At 41.6% G+C, this 13915-nt stretch overlaps 1 protein-coding gene across 2 annotated transcripts in view; it reads right to left on the bottom strand.

Annotated features, from left to right (window-relative positions):
* ppig (peptidylprolyl isomerase G (cyclophilin G)) overlaps positions 1-13915 on the bottom strand; it is a 44342-nt gene that overhangs the window by 20547 nt on the left and 9880 nt on the right. Inside the window, exons 2-4 of one of the 2 annotated variants that reach the window (XM_055637991.1) lie at positions 12884-12957; positions 7908-7989; positions 4232-4306 (exon numbers count right to left, since the gene is read on the bottom strand). In XM_055637991.1, coding sequence (XP_055493966.1) covers positions 4232-4306; positions 7908-7968 — 136 coding nt within the window. In that variant the 5' untranslated portion in view covers positions 7969-7989; positions 12884-12957. The remainder of the gene's footprint in view (positions 1-4231; positions 4307-7907; positions 7990-12883; positions 12958-13915) is intronic. The other variant, XM_055637992.1, reaches the window with a different exon arrangement.

Here is a 13915-nt window from a genome sequence, read left to right as displayed (position 1 = left end):
TTGAATTGAATTCTGTCTTTAATTTTTGTACTAGTCATGTCTCTACTATTTATTTCATTCCCCTTACATGTTTTTCCTCTACTTGCTAAATATTTGTAAGGTGTCCTTGAGACTCTTGAAAGGTGCCCATAAATAAAATTTATTATTATTATTATTATTATTATTGCCATCCATCACTGGGAGGAATGTGGAATCCACTGCGGTGGATGTTTATGTTAACTTTTTTGTAGTTGTGTGTCTTGTTGCTTTTCATTTAGTACGGCTGTATGGTAACTCAAATTTTACTGTACCTTAATTGGTACATGTGACAATAAACTGACCTTGAAACCTTGACCGTGAAACCTTGGTTGGATGAGGTGGCACTGCAGAGTTTTGTCACTTGTTCAGCCCCATCTGTGGCCGTTCTTTCTGCTGCTCAGCCTGCACATGGTTCTCCTTCTAACTTCATCAAAGCCGTGCTAACTATCTCTAATCAACTTGTCTTTCTACATACACAAACTGTATATATTATCCTGTAGAATCTCCTCCAGTAACTTACCACCGATCTCAGGCTTACAAGTCTATCAACCCCAGGTTTTTCTTTGCAGCCCTTATTAAATAGAGCTGAAACATAACAGCCCTCCAGTGTTTCAGCATGTACATATCTCAGCCAGGTCTCCTGCATTGTCTTCTCTAGCTTCCCAGATATCTCTGTTCTTGATATAATTGATCAGGACCCGGAGATTTTTGTACCTTCGTACATTTTGGGGCATGAAGTACTGTATCTCATCTACTGTAATGCGGACCAGCCCCAAGACATCCCATTAACTTTTCCAAATGCCCTAGTCGTCATGTCATTCTCCATGACAAACCAGAGGAGAAATATTCATTCGGACGTCACCCATTTCCAATGGCACCACACATAACTTCCACTTTGGTCCTTGAAGGACCCTATTCTCTTCCTAGTTATTATTTTGCCTTAAATATACTTCCAAAAACATTTTGCATTCTCCTTAATCTTCTCTTCCAAAGCAATACCATGTCCCGTTTTAGCCCACCTGATTTCCATCTTAAGTATACTCCTGCATCCTTTATGCCGAGACTGTACTGACCAATAATCACCCATTTACCAGCCCTATCGCACAAACCAAGGACAATTTTTACAGAAGCCAATTAACCTACAAACTTGTGCATCTTTGGAATGTGGGAGGAAACCAGAGCACCGGGAGAAAACCCACGGCAGGATCGAACTCGGGTCTTTAGCTCTGTAACGCAGCAACTCTCCTGCTGCACTACTGTGCCAAAAACCAACCCTGGAGACACAGGGGATGGAATCCAGGACCTCACACATGAACTGCGCCCTCTACCACTGAGCTACATCCCCAAGCACTCCTAGTTGCCCACACACAAATTATTTCAAACAACTTTTGCAAACACCTGTTTAATACTGTCAGAATTATCCATGCCCCAATTTTGAACTTTAACTGTTGTCCTTATCCATAACTATTTTAAAATAACTGCAACTATGATCACTGGTCCTAATGTGCTCCACCAATGACAGTTAGGTCACTTGCCCAACATTGTACTGACAATACACACTATTGTGTTACAATGGTGCCCTACAATCATATTTAAGGGATTGCTTCAGACCAGAACTCAAGTCAAAATATGAATCAGCATAGCCCATCAGCAGATATAATGCATGGCGGCAGTGGTGCCGTGGTTCAGTTTGTTCCCTTACAGCGTCAGAGACCGTTTGATCCTGACCATGGGTGCTGTGCTGTCTGTGCGGAGTTTGTACGTTCTCCCTGTGACCACTTGGCTTTTCTCCAGCTCCGGCTTCCTCCCACGCTCCAAAGAAACGTACAGGTTTATAGGTTAATTGGCTTCAGTAAAATTGTAAATTGTCCCTAGTGTGTAGGATAGTGCTAGTGTACAGGGTGACTGTGTACCTCAGGTCAGGGTGGACTCGGTGGGCCAAAGGCCCTGTTTCCACCCTGTACCTCTAAAGTCTAAAGTGTCATCTCACGGCTCAGTATTTCCCTTAAACTATCAAATCAGGGATCAACCTTTGTCCAATGAGTAGAGCGGATGGGCATGCTAGGCATACATAAAATTGAGATGCCGATTTAGTGAAGGCACAGGACAGAATTACATGCACGTTCAGCAGCAGAAACAGCATGCTACAGTCAGAACAAAGCAACTGATAAAATCAGGTCAAAACTTTAATACTGCTTCTTCCAGTCACGAATGGTGGTGGATGATTAAAAAATAAATCCAAGGAGGAAGCTGTGCATGTATCAATGGGGATGGAATCTGGCACCTCACTTTAAAAGGCTGAACCATTTAACAACACCTTCAACTTGAACTATTGAATGGATAATGCAATCATCTCTCCTCCTCCAGCTTCCACCATCTCAAAAGGCTATCTTCAGGCAAACCAGCTCAAACCACTTAACAAAACAAAAACAGTTGATCATGTTACATGCAGCAAAGGCTATGGACCCCATAAACATCACCCTGCTAATGGTGAAGATTTGCTGCAGTATTAACCACTAATTTAGAAGATTGATGGGATCTTATAGAAACTCACAAAATTCTTAAGGGGTTGGACAGGCTAGATGCAGGAAGATTGTTCCCGATGTTGGGGAAGTCCAGAACAAGGGGTCACAGTTTAAGGATAAAGGGAAAATCTTTTAGGACTGAAATGAGAAAAACATGTTTTACACAGAGAGTGGTGAATCTCTGGAATTCTCTGCCACAGAATGTAGTTGAGGCCAGTTCATTGGCTATATTTAAGAGGGAGTTAGATGTGGCCCTTGTGGCTAAAGGGATCAGGGGGGTATGGAGAGAAAGCAGGTACAAGATACCAAGTTCGATGATCAGCCATGATCATATTGAATGGTGGTGCAGGCTCGAAGGGCCGAATGGCCTACTCCTGCACCTATTTTCTATGTTTCAGCAAAACTACAACATAGAACTAGAGCATTCATATCTATCCATTATTGTGGGCAAGCACTAAAAGTGTGCCCAATGCACGGACAGCAGGACAAGTTCCATCTGGTTATTGATTATTGTCCCATTAATAATTTCTCAGTCATCAGCAAAGCGTTTGATAACATTGTAAATGGTGTAATCATAAAGTGCTTAGTTTCCAAATACACATCATTGTTGCTCATTGTTTTCCATCAGGACCACTTAGAGCCAGACCTCCTGATTTTTGAAAGACGGGAGATTTTCCACACCTGAACCATGCCTTTGTCCTTGACCCAAATATGGATGAAAGTGCTGAATTATCCATAAATCTCTCTTATTCCTCCTCCAAGACACTCTAATTGTATCTGGCAGAGAGCTGGTATGGTTTTAATAGGGACTCCTGTGATTTGATCACTCTGATTCTATAAACCCATCGTTTACTTGCATCAATGTTCAGTTTCTCATTTTGTCTGATACCACTCCTCTTTTGAGCACTGACACCATTTAATTCATTAATGGTGCTAAATAAATGAAAGGTGTTACCTTTTTCCCAGGGTGAAAATGTCCAACACGAGGGGGCATAGCTATAAACTGTTTAGAGATGTGCTGGACAAGTCCTGTCTGTTTGGTTTTTTTTTTAATTGGGGGCCTGGAACACATTCCATGGAATGGTGGTGGTGGAGGCAGATACAACAGTGGTGTTCAAGTGGCTTTTAGATAGGCAGTGCAACGAATAGAGGGATATGGATCATGTGCAGGCAGATGAGATCAGGTTTACGAGACATCATGTTCGGCACAAACATTACAGGCCAGAGGGCCTCTTCCTATGCTGTACTATTCCAGGATCCATTTCAAAATAAAGTAGATCAAAAGAGATTCAACGCAATTCTGCAAGCACAGGAAATGGTGGATGACTGTGATAAGGTGCGAATTAAGAAATGTGCAATAACATTTTATATAGCATCATGTTTACAGTGGGTCATATGAGCATGGTGAGCAAACTGTGTTGAAATAATCAGTCTGCGATGATGTTTTTAGCAGTAGACTAGCCAAGACAAATCTTAGGGCTATGTGTGGTTTCTAGGATGACAGGAAAGGGGAGATAGAGAAAAATGTGTGTTAGAGGCAACTTTTTTTATTAAGATGTTATTGAGGAGAAGCATGTAGTTTAAAAAAAAGACTGAGGATAAATCCTTGAACACCAGATAATGACTAACACAACTAAATGTCTTTCTCTGTTCTCAACAAAGCATTATTATATTATGCTGTTACTAACCTGTACAGAGACAACGAAAGTTTTCGCAAGTCTTTGGACACACATCAGAGAACAATTCAAAGACAACTCTGCCCACTGTAAAGAAAATATATGCATCAGTTACATCCAAATGTCTTAGAATTGTTACTTCAATGTCACATTGCATTCATCTAGTTACTACATACGCAAAACTGTATCTAGATACAAGCTATAAAGTGACAATTTTATTCAGGAAAAGCCTTTATCAGAAGTAAAACATTTGCAATGGAACAGCAAGAGTCATTTGGTGTCAGAGTTAAAGCACGTTATTGACAAGTATGGGAGGGTATCCCCACATGGGGATTTTGCGATAGGTAACTCGAGATCATATAATGCTCCCACAAAGTAACCCATTTCCAATTGCCAAAACCAGCTGTTCTAGACAACAGACAATAGGTGCAGGAATAGACCATTTGGCTCTTTGAGCCAGCATCACCATTCAATGTGATCATGGCTATCTGATCAAGTCCAAAGGATACAAGAACCGGCCTCCACCGTTGAGGCAGAGAATTCCAAACAACTCTGTGTGAAATAGTGTTTCCTTATCTCTGTTCCAAAGGCCTTACCCCTTATTCTTCAACTGTGGCTCCCCCAACATCGGGAACATGTTTCCTGCCTCTAGCATGTCTTAATAATTTTATATGTTTCAATAAGATCGCCTCTCATCCTTCTAAATTTCAGAGTATACAAGCCCAGCCGCTCCATTCTCTCAGCATATGACATTCCCGCCATCCCGGGAATTAACTTTGTTAACCTATGCTGCACACCCTCAATAGCAAGAATGTTCTTCTTCAAATTAGGGGACCAAAACTGCACACAATACTCCAGGTGTGGTCTCACTCGGGCCCTGTACAACTGCAGAAGGACCTCTTTGCTCCTATACTAAACTCCTCTTGTTATGAAGGCCAACATGCCATTCGCTTTCTTCACTTCCTGCAGGACCTGCATGCTTACTTTCCTTGACTGATGAACAAGGACCCCCCAGATCCCGTTGTATTTCCCCTTTTCCCAACTTGACACCATTTAAATAATCTGCATTCCTGTTTTTGCTACCACAGTGGATAACTTCACATTTATCCACATTAAACTGCATCTGCCATGCGTCTGTCCACTCACCCAACCTGTCCAAGTCACCCTGCATTCTCATAGCATCCTCCTCACAGTTCACACTGCCACCCAGCTTTGAGTCATCTGCAAATTTGCTACTGTTACTTTGAATCCCTTCATCTAAATCATTGATGTATTTTGTAAATAGCTGCGGTCCCAGCACCAAGCCTTGCGGTACCCCACTAGTAACTGCCTGCCATTCTGAAAGGGACCTGTTAATCCCCACTCTTTGTTTCCCGTCTGCCAACCAATTTTCTATCCATGTCAGCACTCTACCCCAATACCATGTGCCCTAATTTTGCCCACTAATCTCCTATGTGGGACCTTATCAAATTAAGTCAAGCATGATTTCCCCTTCGTAAATCCATGCTGACTCGGACCGATCCTGTTACTGCTATCGAAATGTGCCGCTATTTCATCTTTTATGATTAACTCCAGCATCTTCCCCACCACCGATGTCAGGCTAACTGGTCTATAATTTCCCGTTTTCTCTCTCCCGCCTTTCTTAAAAAGTGGGATAACATTAGCTACCCTCCAATCCACAGGAACTGATCCTGAATCTATAGAACATAGGAAAATGATCACCAATGCGTCCATGATTTCTAGAACCACTTCCTTAAGTACCCTGGGATGCAGACCATCAGGCCCTGGGGATTTATCAGTCTTCAGTCCCATCAGTCTACCCAACACCATTTCCTGCCTAATGTGGATTTCCATCAGTTCCTCCGTCACCCCAGACCCTCTGGCCACTGGTACATCAGGAAGATTGTTTGTGTCCCCCTTAGTGAAGACGGACCCAAAGTCCTGTTCAACTCATCTGCCATTTCCTTGCTCCCCATAATAAATTCGCCTTTTCAGTCTTCACGGGTCCAACTTTGGTATTAACTAATTTTTTCCTCTTCACATACCTAAAGCTTGTACTACCCTCCTTTATATTCTTGGCTAGCTTACCTTCGTACCTCATCTTTTCTCCCCGTATTGCCTTTTTGATTATCTTCTGTTGCTCTTTAAACATTACCCAATCCTCTTGCTTCCCGCTCATCTTTGCTACGTTGTACTTCTTCTCTTTTATTTTTATACTGTCCCTGACTACCCTTGTCACCCACAGTCGCCCCTTACTCCCCTTGGAATCTTTCTTCCTCTTTGGAATGAACTGATCCTGCACCTTCTGGATTATTCCCAGAAATACCTTCCATTGTTGGTCCACTGTCATCCCTGATAGGGTATATTCCAGTCAACTTTGGCCAGCTCCTCCCTCATGCCTCCATGGTCCCCTTTGTTCAACTGCAATACTGACACCTCACATCTTCTCCCTCTCAAATTGTAGATTAAAACTTACCATATTATGGTCACTACCTCCTAATGGCTGCTTAACCTCGCTCCCTTATCAAATCTGGTTCATTACACAACACTAAATCTAGAATTGCCTTCTCCCTGGTAGGCTCCAATACAGGGTAAACAAAAATGCTGGAGAAACTCAGCCAGCGGGTGAGGCAGCATCTATGGAGCGATGGAAATAGGCAATGTTTCGGGTAGAAAACCTTCGTCAGTCTGAAGTGTTCGATTTTCCAGCATCTGCAGTTCCTTCTTACACATTCAGGCTCCAATACAAGCTGCTCTAAGAATCCATCATGGAGGCACTCCACAATCTCCCTTTCTTGGGGTCCAGTACCGGCCTGATTTTCTCAGTCTTCCTGCATGTTGAAATGTCCCATAACAACCGTAGCATTAGCTTTACGACATGCCAATTTTAGCTCCCTACATCCAGCCTACTGTTTGGGGGCCTGTAGATAAGTCCCATTAGGATCTTTTTACCATTACAATTCCTTAGTTCTATCCATACTGACCACATCTCCTGTTTCAATGCACCCCTCACAAGGGACTGAATTTCATTCTTCACCAGCAGTTACCCCAACTCCTCTGCCCACCTGTCTGTCTTTTCGATAGGAGGTATACCCTTGAATATTCAGTTCCCAGCCCTGGCCCTCTTGCAGCCATGTCTCTGTCATTCCCACAACATCATACTTGCCAATTTCTAACTGAGCCTCAAGCTCGTCCACTTTCTTTCTTAGACTTTGCGCATTCATATACAACACTTTGACTTTGGTATTCACCTCCCTCTTACATCGCTCACAATTGGCCCTGATGTTACTCTCTTATCCCTTCTTGAACTTTATTTCCCATTAATTCAGGAGTCTTTTGTAACTTTTCCTGTACTCACTTTCCCTTTAACTCCATCTTTATACTCCCAATTTGTCAACCCCCCCCAATATGTTCTTCTGATTGTCTCAAAGAATACACCATCACTATCCTTGCACAATGTGATTTAAACTAATTTTTTAATGATCAGATTCAAATAATTGTACTCATTCTTTTAAATCATACAACTTGACCTTGCAACAAAGTTCCAGCCTTGCAGTGGAGTCTAGAAGAATGACATCAGTAAAATACTATTGATTACAATACGACTCAAAATCAAAAGGTTTAACCTGGACCACAGATTATTTCAATATATTAAATATCTACGTATTCATGCAAAACTTTCTCTTACCGAACAGATTATTGACAGTTATGTCAAAAAAACACCGAGGACGCTGTGTTTTCACCCCCATGTTTTGCACAAGCCGAAGTCACTGCAGAGAAACAGATGCCATCATAATTAAAGTTAGTATCATGGATAACTTCACAAAAACATCACTTGTTTTTGGAACCTGTACTGTTAATTCTTATTCCATTATTTAAATTAAAGAAAATATGAATAATTGATTAGCCAGTAGCCATAAATGGCAAGTGGGTGAAAATTGATGTTATAGATGTTCAGTAGGAATCTAAATTATTTAATGGAAAACACAGAGTAACACAGAGGAGGGGCGTTTATTTTTATCAGCCTAGGGTAACTAAGGAGGCATATGTCTGATGACCAGTCTATTTCACCAAGGATTGCTTTTAGGAATAATGGTTAGTGTATAATGGTTAATGTTTAATGGTATAATGAATAATGGTTAACTGAAAATTGAACAAATGTGATTCTTACATATTTGAAAAATAAAAGTGAAAAGTAATATTTTAAGTATGTTTTGATCCGACAGCTTATGTTCATTTTGTTACAAAAATTTGCAAACTGAATTTAAAGGGGAGGATGAATTAGAGTAAATAATTTCTATTTATATTTGAGTTTCACTCAGTTGAGAACTAGCTTTCAGCTTTTTCATTTCCGGTTTACAATTTCTGCTGGTATCTGAAGTGTCGTATCAAAAGTAAGTTTAAAAATCAAAAAGCAGCTGATATCACAAATTTGAACCAAAATTTACCCACAAGCCAATTTGCATTGGCCAAAATTTTGCATTGCAAAATTTACCACAAGCCAAAACGCACTAAAACAGGAGGAAAGTCTCAAGCAGGGTCAAAAGCCAAGGAATATAAATGTGTTTTAATACTGGTTTTGAAGATGGACAGTGAGGAGGCCTGTCTGATGTGCAACGGCAGTGAGTTCCATAGCGCCGGAGCAGCAACAGAGAAGGCTCTATCCCCTCTGAGCTTCCGCTTAGACCTCGGTACCTCCAGGAGCAGCTGATCAGCTGACCTGAGGCACTGGGCAGGAGAGTATGGATGGAGCAGCTCAGAGAGGTAAGGCGGGGCGAGCCCATTTAGAGATTTTAAAACAAATAAAAGAATTTTAAAATGAACTCGAAAGTACATCGGGAGCCAGTGGAGGGAGGCCAGAATTGGCGTTATGTGCTCCCTCTTTCGAGTTCCGGTTAAAAGGCGAGCAGCAGCATTTTGAACCAACTAGAGACGAGCCAGTGAAGATCGAGCAACTCCAAAATATAGTGCGTTACAGTAATCCAGCCTAGATGTTATAAAGGCATGGATTACTGTTTCAAAATGCTGCCGCTCAAGAATGGGCTTCACCTTTGCCAGCTGCCTTAGGTGAAAGAAGCTGGACTTTACCACTGCGCCTATTTGATCATCTAATTTAAAATCACTGTCCATCCTAAAACCCAGGTCCAAAACTGTTGGCTTCACATACCGTGCCAGGGGACCGAAGTCAACAGGGGGAGGTTCGCTGCAGCCATTTGGGCCAAACAATATCACCTGTCTTCTTTTCATTAAATCCTAGAAAGTTTAGGGCCATCCAGGACTTAATGTCCTCAAGACAAGACAGAAGTGATTTGTCAGAAAAGGCATCTTCCTTCCTTCCTCAGCGGCATATATAGTTGGGTATCATCAGCATAACAATGAAAAGAGATGCCATGCTTTCTAAGAATGGAACCCAGAGGAAGTAAGTACAGTGAGAAAAGCAGGGGCCCTAAAATTGAGCCCTGTGGAACCCCATATGACAGAGGAGCGGAGGAGGATTCAAAACCAGCAAGGCTTACACACATAGTTCTGTCTGCCAGATAAGACCTGAACCATCCCAGGGCACTGCCACAAATGCCCACTAGGTGCTGTAACCGAGATACTAAGGTACCATGGTCCACTGTATCAAAGGCGGCAGATAGGTCCAGCAGGACAAGAACCACATAATCACCAGAATCACCAAATGATGGCTGTGGGGAAGAAGTTGTTCCTGAACCTGGATGTTACAGATTTCAGGCTCCTGTACCTTCTTCCCGATGGCAACAGTGAAATGAGTGTGTGGCCAGGATGGTGTGGGTCTTTGATGATGTTGGCAGCCTTTTTCAGGCAGCGACTGCGATGGATCCCTTCGATGGTGGGGAGGTCAGAGCCGGCGATGGACTGGGCAGTGGTCACAACTTTCTGCAGTCTTTTCCGTTCAAGTTGCCGAACCAGACCACGAGGCAGCCAGTCAGAATGCTCTCTAGTGTGCAGCAGTAGAAATTCGAAAGAATCCTCCTTGACATTCGATTCCACTTCTATGTTTCTATGTTTATCAAATAGTCTCTTCCATTACATTTCACGCTGCCTCTGCAAAGTCATCAGAATAATCAAGGACCAGTCTCACCCTGGTCACCCCCTCTTCTCCCATCTCATGCTTTGATGACTGTCATCTTAATTATATATAATCTGAATGCATGGAACTGTTTCTTTTGACTTCCACGCAGCAGATCAAAATTTGTAATTGCATAAAGCCAATTTTTAAATTTCTACGCATGAAGATTTTGTAAATATCCTTGTATTACATGACAGAAATACGGCAATGCTGAAGTTTAGACAAAAATGCTCTATTCTTAAATGAACAGAAAATGTTTACAACATTCATTTGAAATATGAAGTGAACCGTACATCAGTTCAGTTTAGTTTAGTTTATGACAACACCAAACGGCAATATTATGTATAGAAAGTGCCTTACAAGATTACTTTTGTTGATCATAACATTAATATATGGAGTATTGTGTGCAGTTTTGGTCTCCTATTTTGAGGAAGGACATTCGTGCTATTGAGGGAGTGCAACGTAGGTTCACCAGGTTAATTCCCGGGATGGCGGGACTGACATATGATGAAAGAAAGGTCGACAGGGCTTATATTCACTGGAATTTAGAAGGATGAGAGGATATCTTCTAGAAACATATAAAATTATTAAGGGAATACAAGAAGCAAGTAAAAATGTGTATAAGACATCATCGTAGGACATTTAATAACTACATGCATGCGTAGACACATGATTTTGTTTTTAGAAACATAGAAATTAGTTGCAGGAGTAGGCCATTCGGCCCTTCGAGCCTGCACCGCCATTCAATATGATCATGGCTGATCATCCAACTCAGTATCCCGTACATGCCTTCTCTCCATACCCTCTGATCCCCTTAGCCACAAGGGACACATCTAACTCCCTCTTAAATATAGCCAATGAACTGGCCTCGACTACCCTCTGTGGCAGAGAGTTCCAGAGATTCACCACTCTCTTTTGTGCATTTGTGAAATGTTACGTTAACACCAGAGTGTGCATGGGTTTGTTACCGCGATGTGTGCTTATTGAATGGTGGCGGATAAAGTTAAAGTGATTTGTGAATTACCATACGGAAAAATAGCAACAAGACACATAACTACATAAAAGTAACATAAACATCCACCACAGCGGATCCCCCACATTCCTCACTGTGATGGAAGGCAAAAAATTCCAATATTCTTCCTCTTTATTCTCCTGCGGTCAGGTCAGTCGAACCATCTGTCGGGGCAATCAAAACTCCGGCAGCCAGCGGCCGAAGCCCCCGCGTCTGGGCGATCTAAACTCCCACGTCAGGGCAATCGAAACTCCCGCGTCGGGGCGATCGCAACTCCCACGGCTTGGAGTTCCCGATGTCGGTCTATGACCAGAGATTGCGGGTGCCGTGATGTTAGGTCTGCAAGCACCTACGGTTGGAGCTCCGGGGTCGACCCCCGGCAAAGGGATCGCGAGCTCCGCGATGGTGGCCGCAGGTGACCGCGGTGGAACTCTCAAAATCGGTCTCCAGCAAAGGCCGCCAACTCCTTGATGTTAGGCCGCAATGTGGACGGAGAAACGATACGGAAAGAAATTGCATATCCGTCAGGGTAAGAGATTAGAAAAAGTTTTCCCCAACCCCCCCCCACACACACATAAAACAAGTTAAAGAACACTAAAAACATAACATTTAACACATACAATGAAAATACAAAGAAACAAAGGACATACAGACTGTTGGCAAGGCAGCCATTGCTGGCGCCACCTGGTGAGCACTTATAACGTTAACACATTTTGTTTCATTTTCAGGTTTTCAACACCTGCAGTATTCCTCCATTTTCAAGTATATTTAATTTTGTTCCAAAAAGATTATATATAAGAAAAACAAATTTTTGAACACGCAAGATTTATTCCACATGCAGAGGAAAATAATAAGACTGGAGAGTTAAGAAGATGGACAACATTAAGTAAATCTATTCGGTTTGCATGGAAACAATGATTATTCCTTAGTGCAAAACAATTGGGAAAATGTGTACAAATTCTGTAAAGTCTCCCCAAATATTTTACATGTGCCATTATAAAATAATTGTGCAAAATTTCAATGCACAAATCAAGTATTGGATGTACAGTGATAGCACGGATTGAAAACTGGGCGTCACATAAAGAATAAGGAATTGTAATAATTGGGTCGTTTTCAGCTGGTAAACCAGTGAAGAACCTCAGAGATAGTTGGCCCTCAATTATTTACATTAACGACCAGGAGGATGGAATAAAATGTAAAGTGCATGTTGTGATGAGGACATTGCGATTGTGCAACAGGAAACAGATTGTGATGGAGCAAAAGCCTGGTAAATTTACTTTAAAAGGGGGAAGTGCAAGATCAGGCACTTCAGTATGAAGAATCAAAAGATGGATTATTAAATGAATAGAGACTATAAATGAGTGGTTCAAAGGGATGCAAAAGTTTGTATGCATGAAATCACAAAAGTTATCAGGCAGGTCTGGAATGCAACTAAAAAGGCAGCATGTTAGCCTTTATTGCAAATCGATTGCCGTTTAAGAATAGGGAGAATTTGTTTAAGTTGTATAAGGTGTTGGGGAGGCCACACCTAGAATACTGTGTAGAATTTTGATTTCCTTACCCAAAAAAAGATATAACAGCATTGGAGGCAGTCCAAAGAAGATTCACCAGGTTAATTCTTGGGATGAGGTTGTCCTATGAAGAAAGGCAAGAGAGTTTGGATTTGTACACCTTTGAGATGAAAAATGCGAGACGATCTTATTCAAACATATAAGATCCAAAAGGATCTGTCATATAAAACAGAGGTATATTTTTTTCCCCCAAGAGATTACAAAAGAGGACTTGAGGCCAGCATACATCAGCCATGATCATAATGAATGGCTCAAAAGGCACGAGGGGGCCTATTCCTTGTTGCACGCATAGCATATTATCAATATTCAACTTGGTTTTGTCCTGCTGTCTATCCAAATAAATTTGGCCTCTTACCAAATAGAATACCAGATGAATTTAGCTTTGACATTTTTCCTCAATCTACAAATATTATAATAAAACATTCATATAGCAAGGGTACAAAATAGCTCACGGTACTACAGGCCACTACTGCCCCAAAAGATTACTTTAAACTATACAAAGAAACATTAAAGAAAATAACCAAACGATGGGCCATTAGGAGTCTGAAAAGATGTAAAGATAGGTAGACATAGGTAAACGTGCAGAAAGGCTTTGGGAAAGAATTCCAAAGCGGGGGTACTGTCATTGAAAATGAAACTTTGATTTGAATAAAATGTGATAATTGTGAACAATTAGGTTAGACAGCTGCCAAGGAGAGTGATAGTTTAGCTTGGATATACAGCGTGGTAACCGGCTCTTCAGTTCACCGGGACTGCACCGACCAACGATTGCCCCACTAGTTTGATCCGACATACTGGGGAAAATCTACAGGTCAATGCAAACCTGCACGTCTTTGGAATGTGATAGGAAACCAGAGTTGGAAGCTGAAGGCAATAGTTTTGAATTTTTAATTGGAAGGCAACAGACAACTGCCTGACATTTAGATACAATGAAAAGTCAATGGTGAATATAACTGGTTGTCATCAACATACAATTAATTATTGCTACACTTGCAATGCAGCTATTAAATTGTACCACATCA

This window comes from Leucoraja erinacea, chromosome 7 (genome assembly GCF_028641065.1).
Source record: "Leucoraja erinacea ecotype New England chromosome 7, Leri_hhj_1, whole genome shotgun sequence".
NCBI classification, from domain to species: domain Eukaryota; kingdom Metazoa; phylum Chordata; class Chondrichthyes; order Rajiformes; family Rajidae; genus Leucoraja; species Leucoraja erinaceus.
This window is presented reverse-complemented; position numbering and strand designations above follow the sequence as displayed.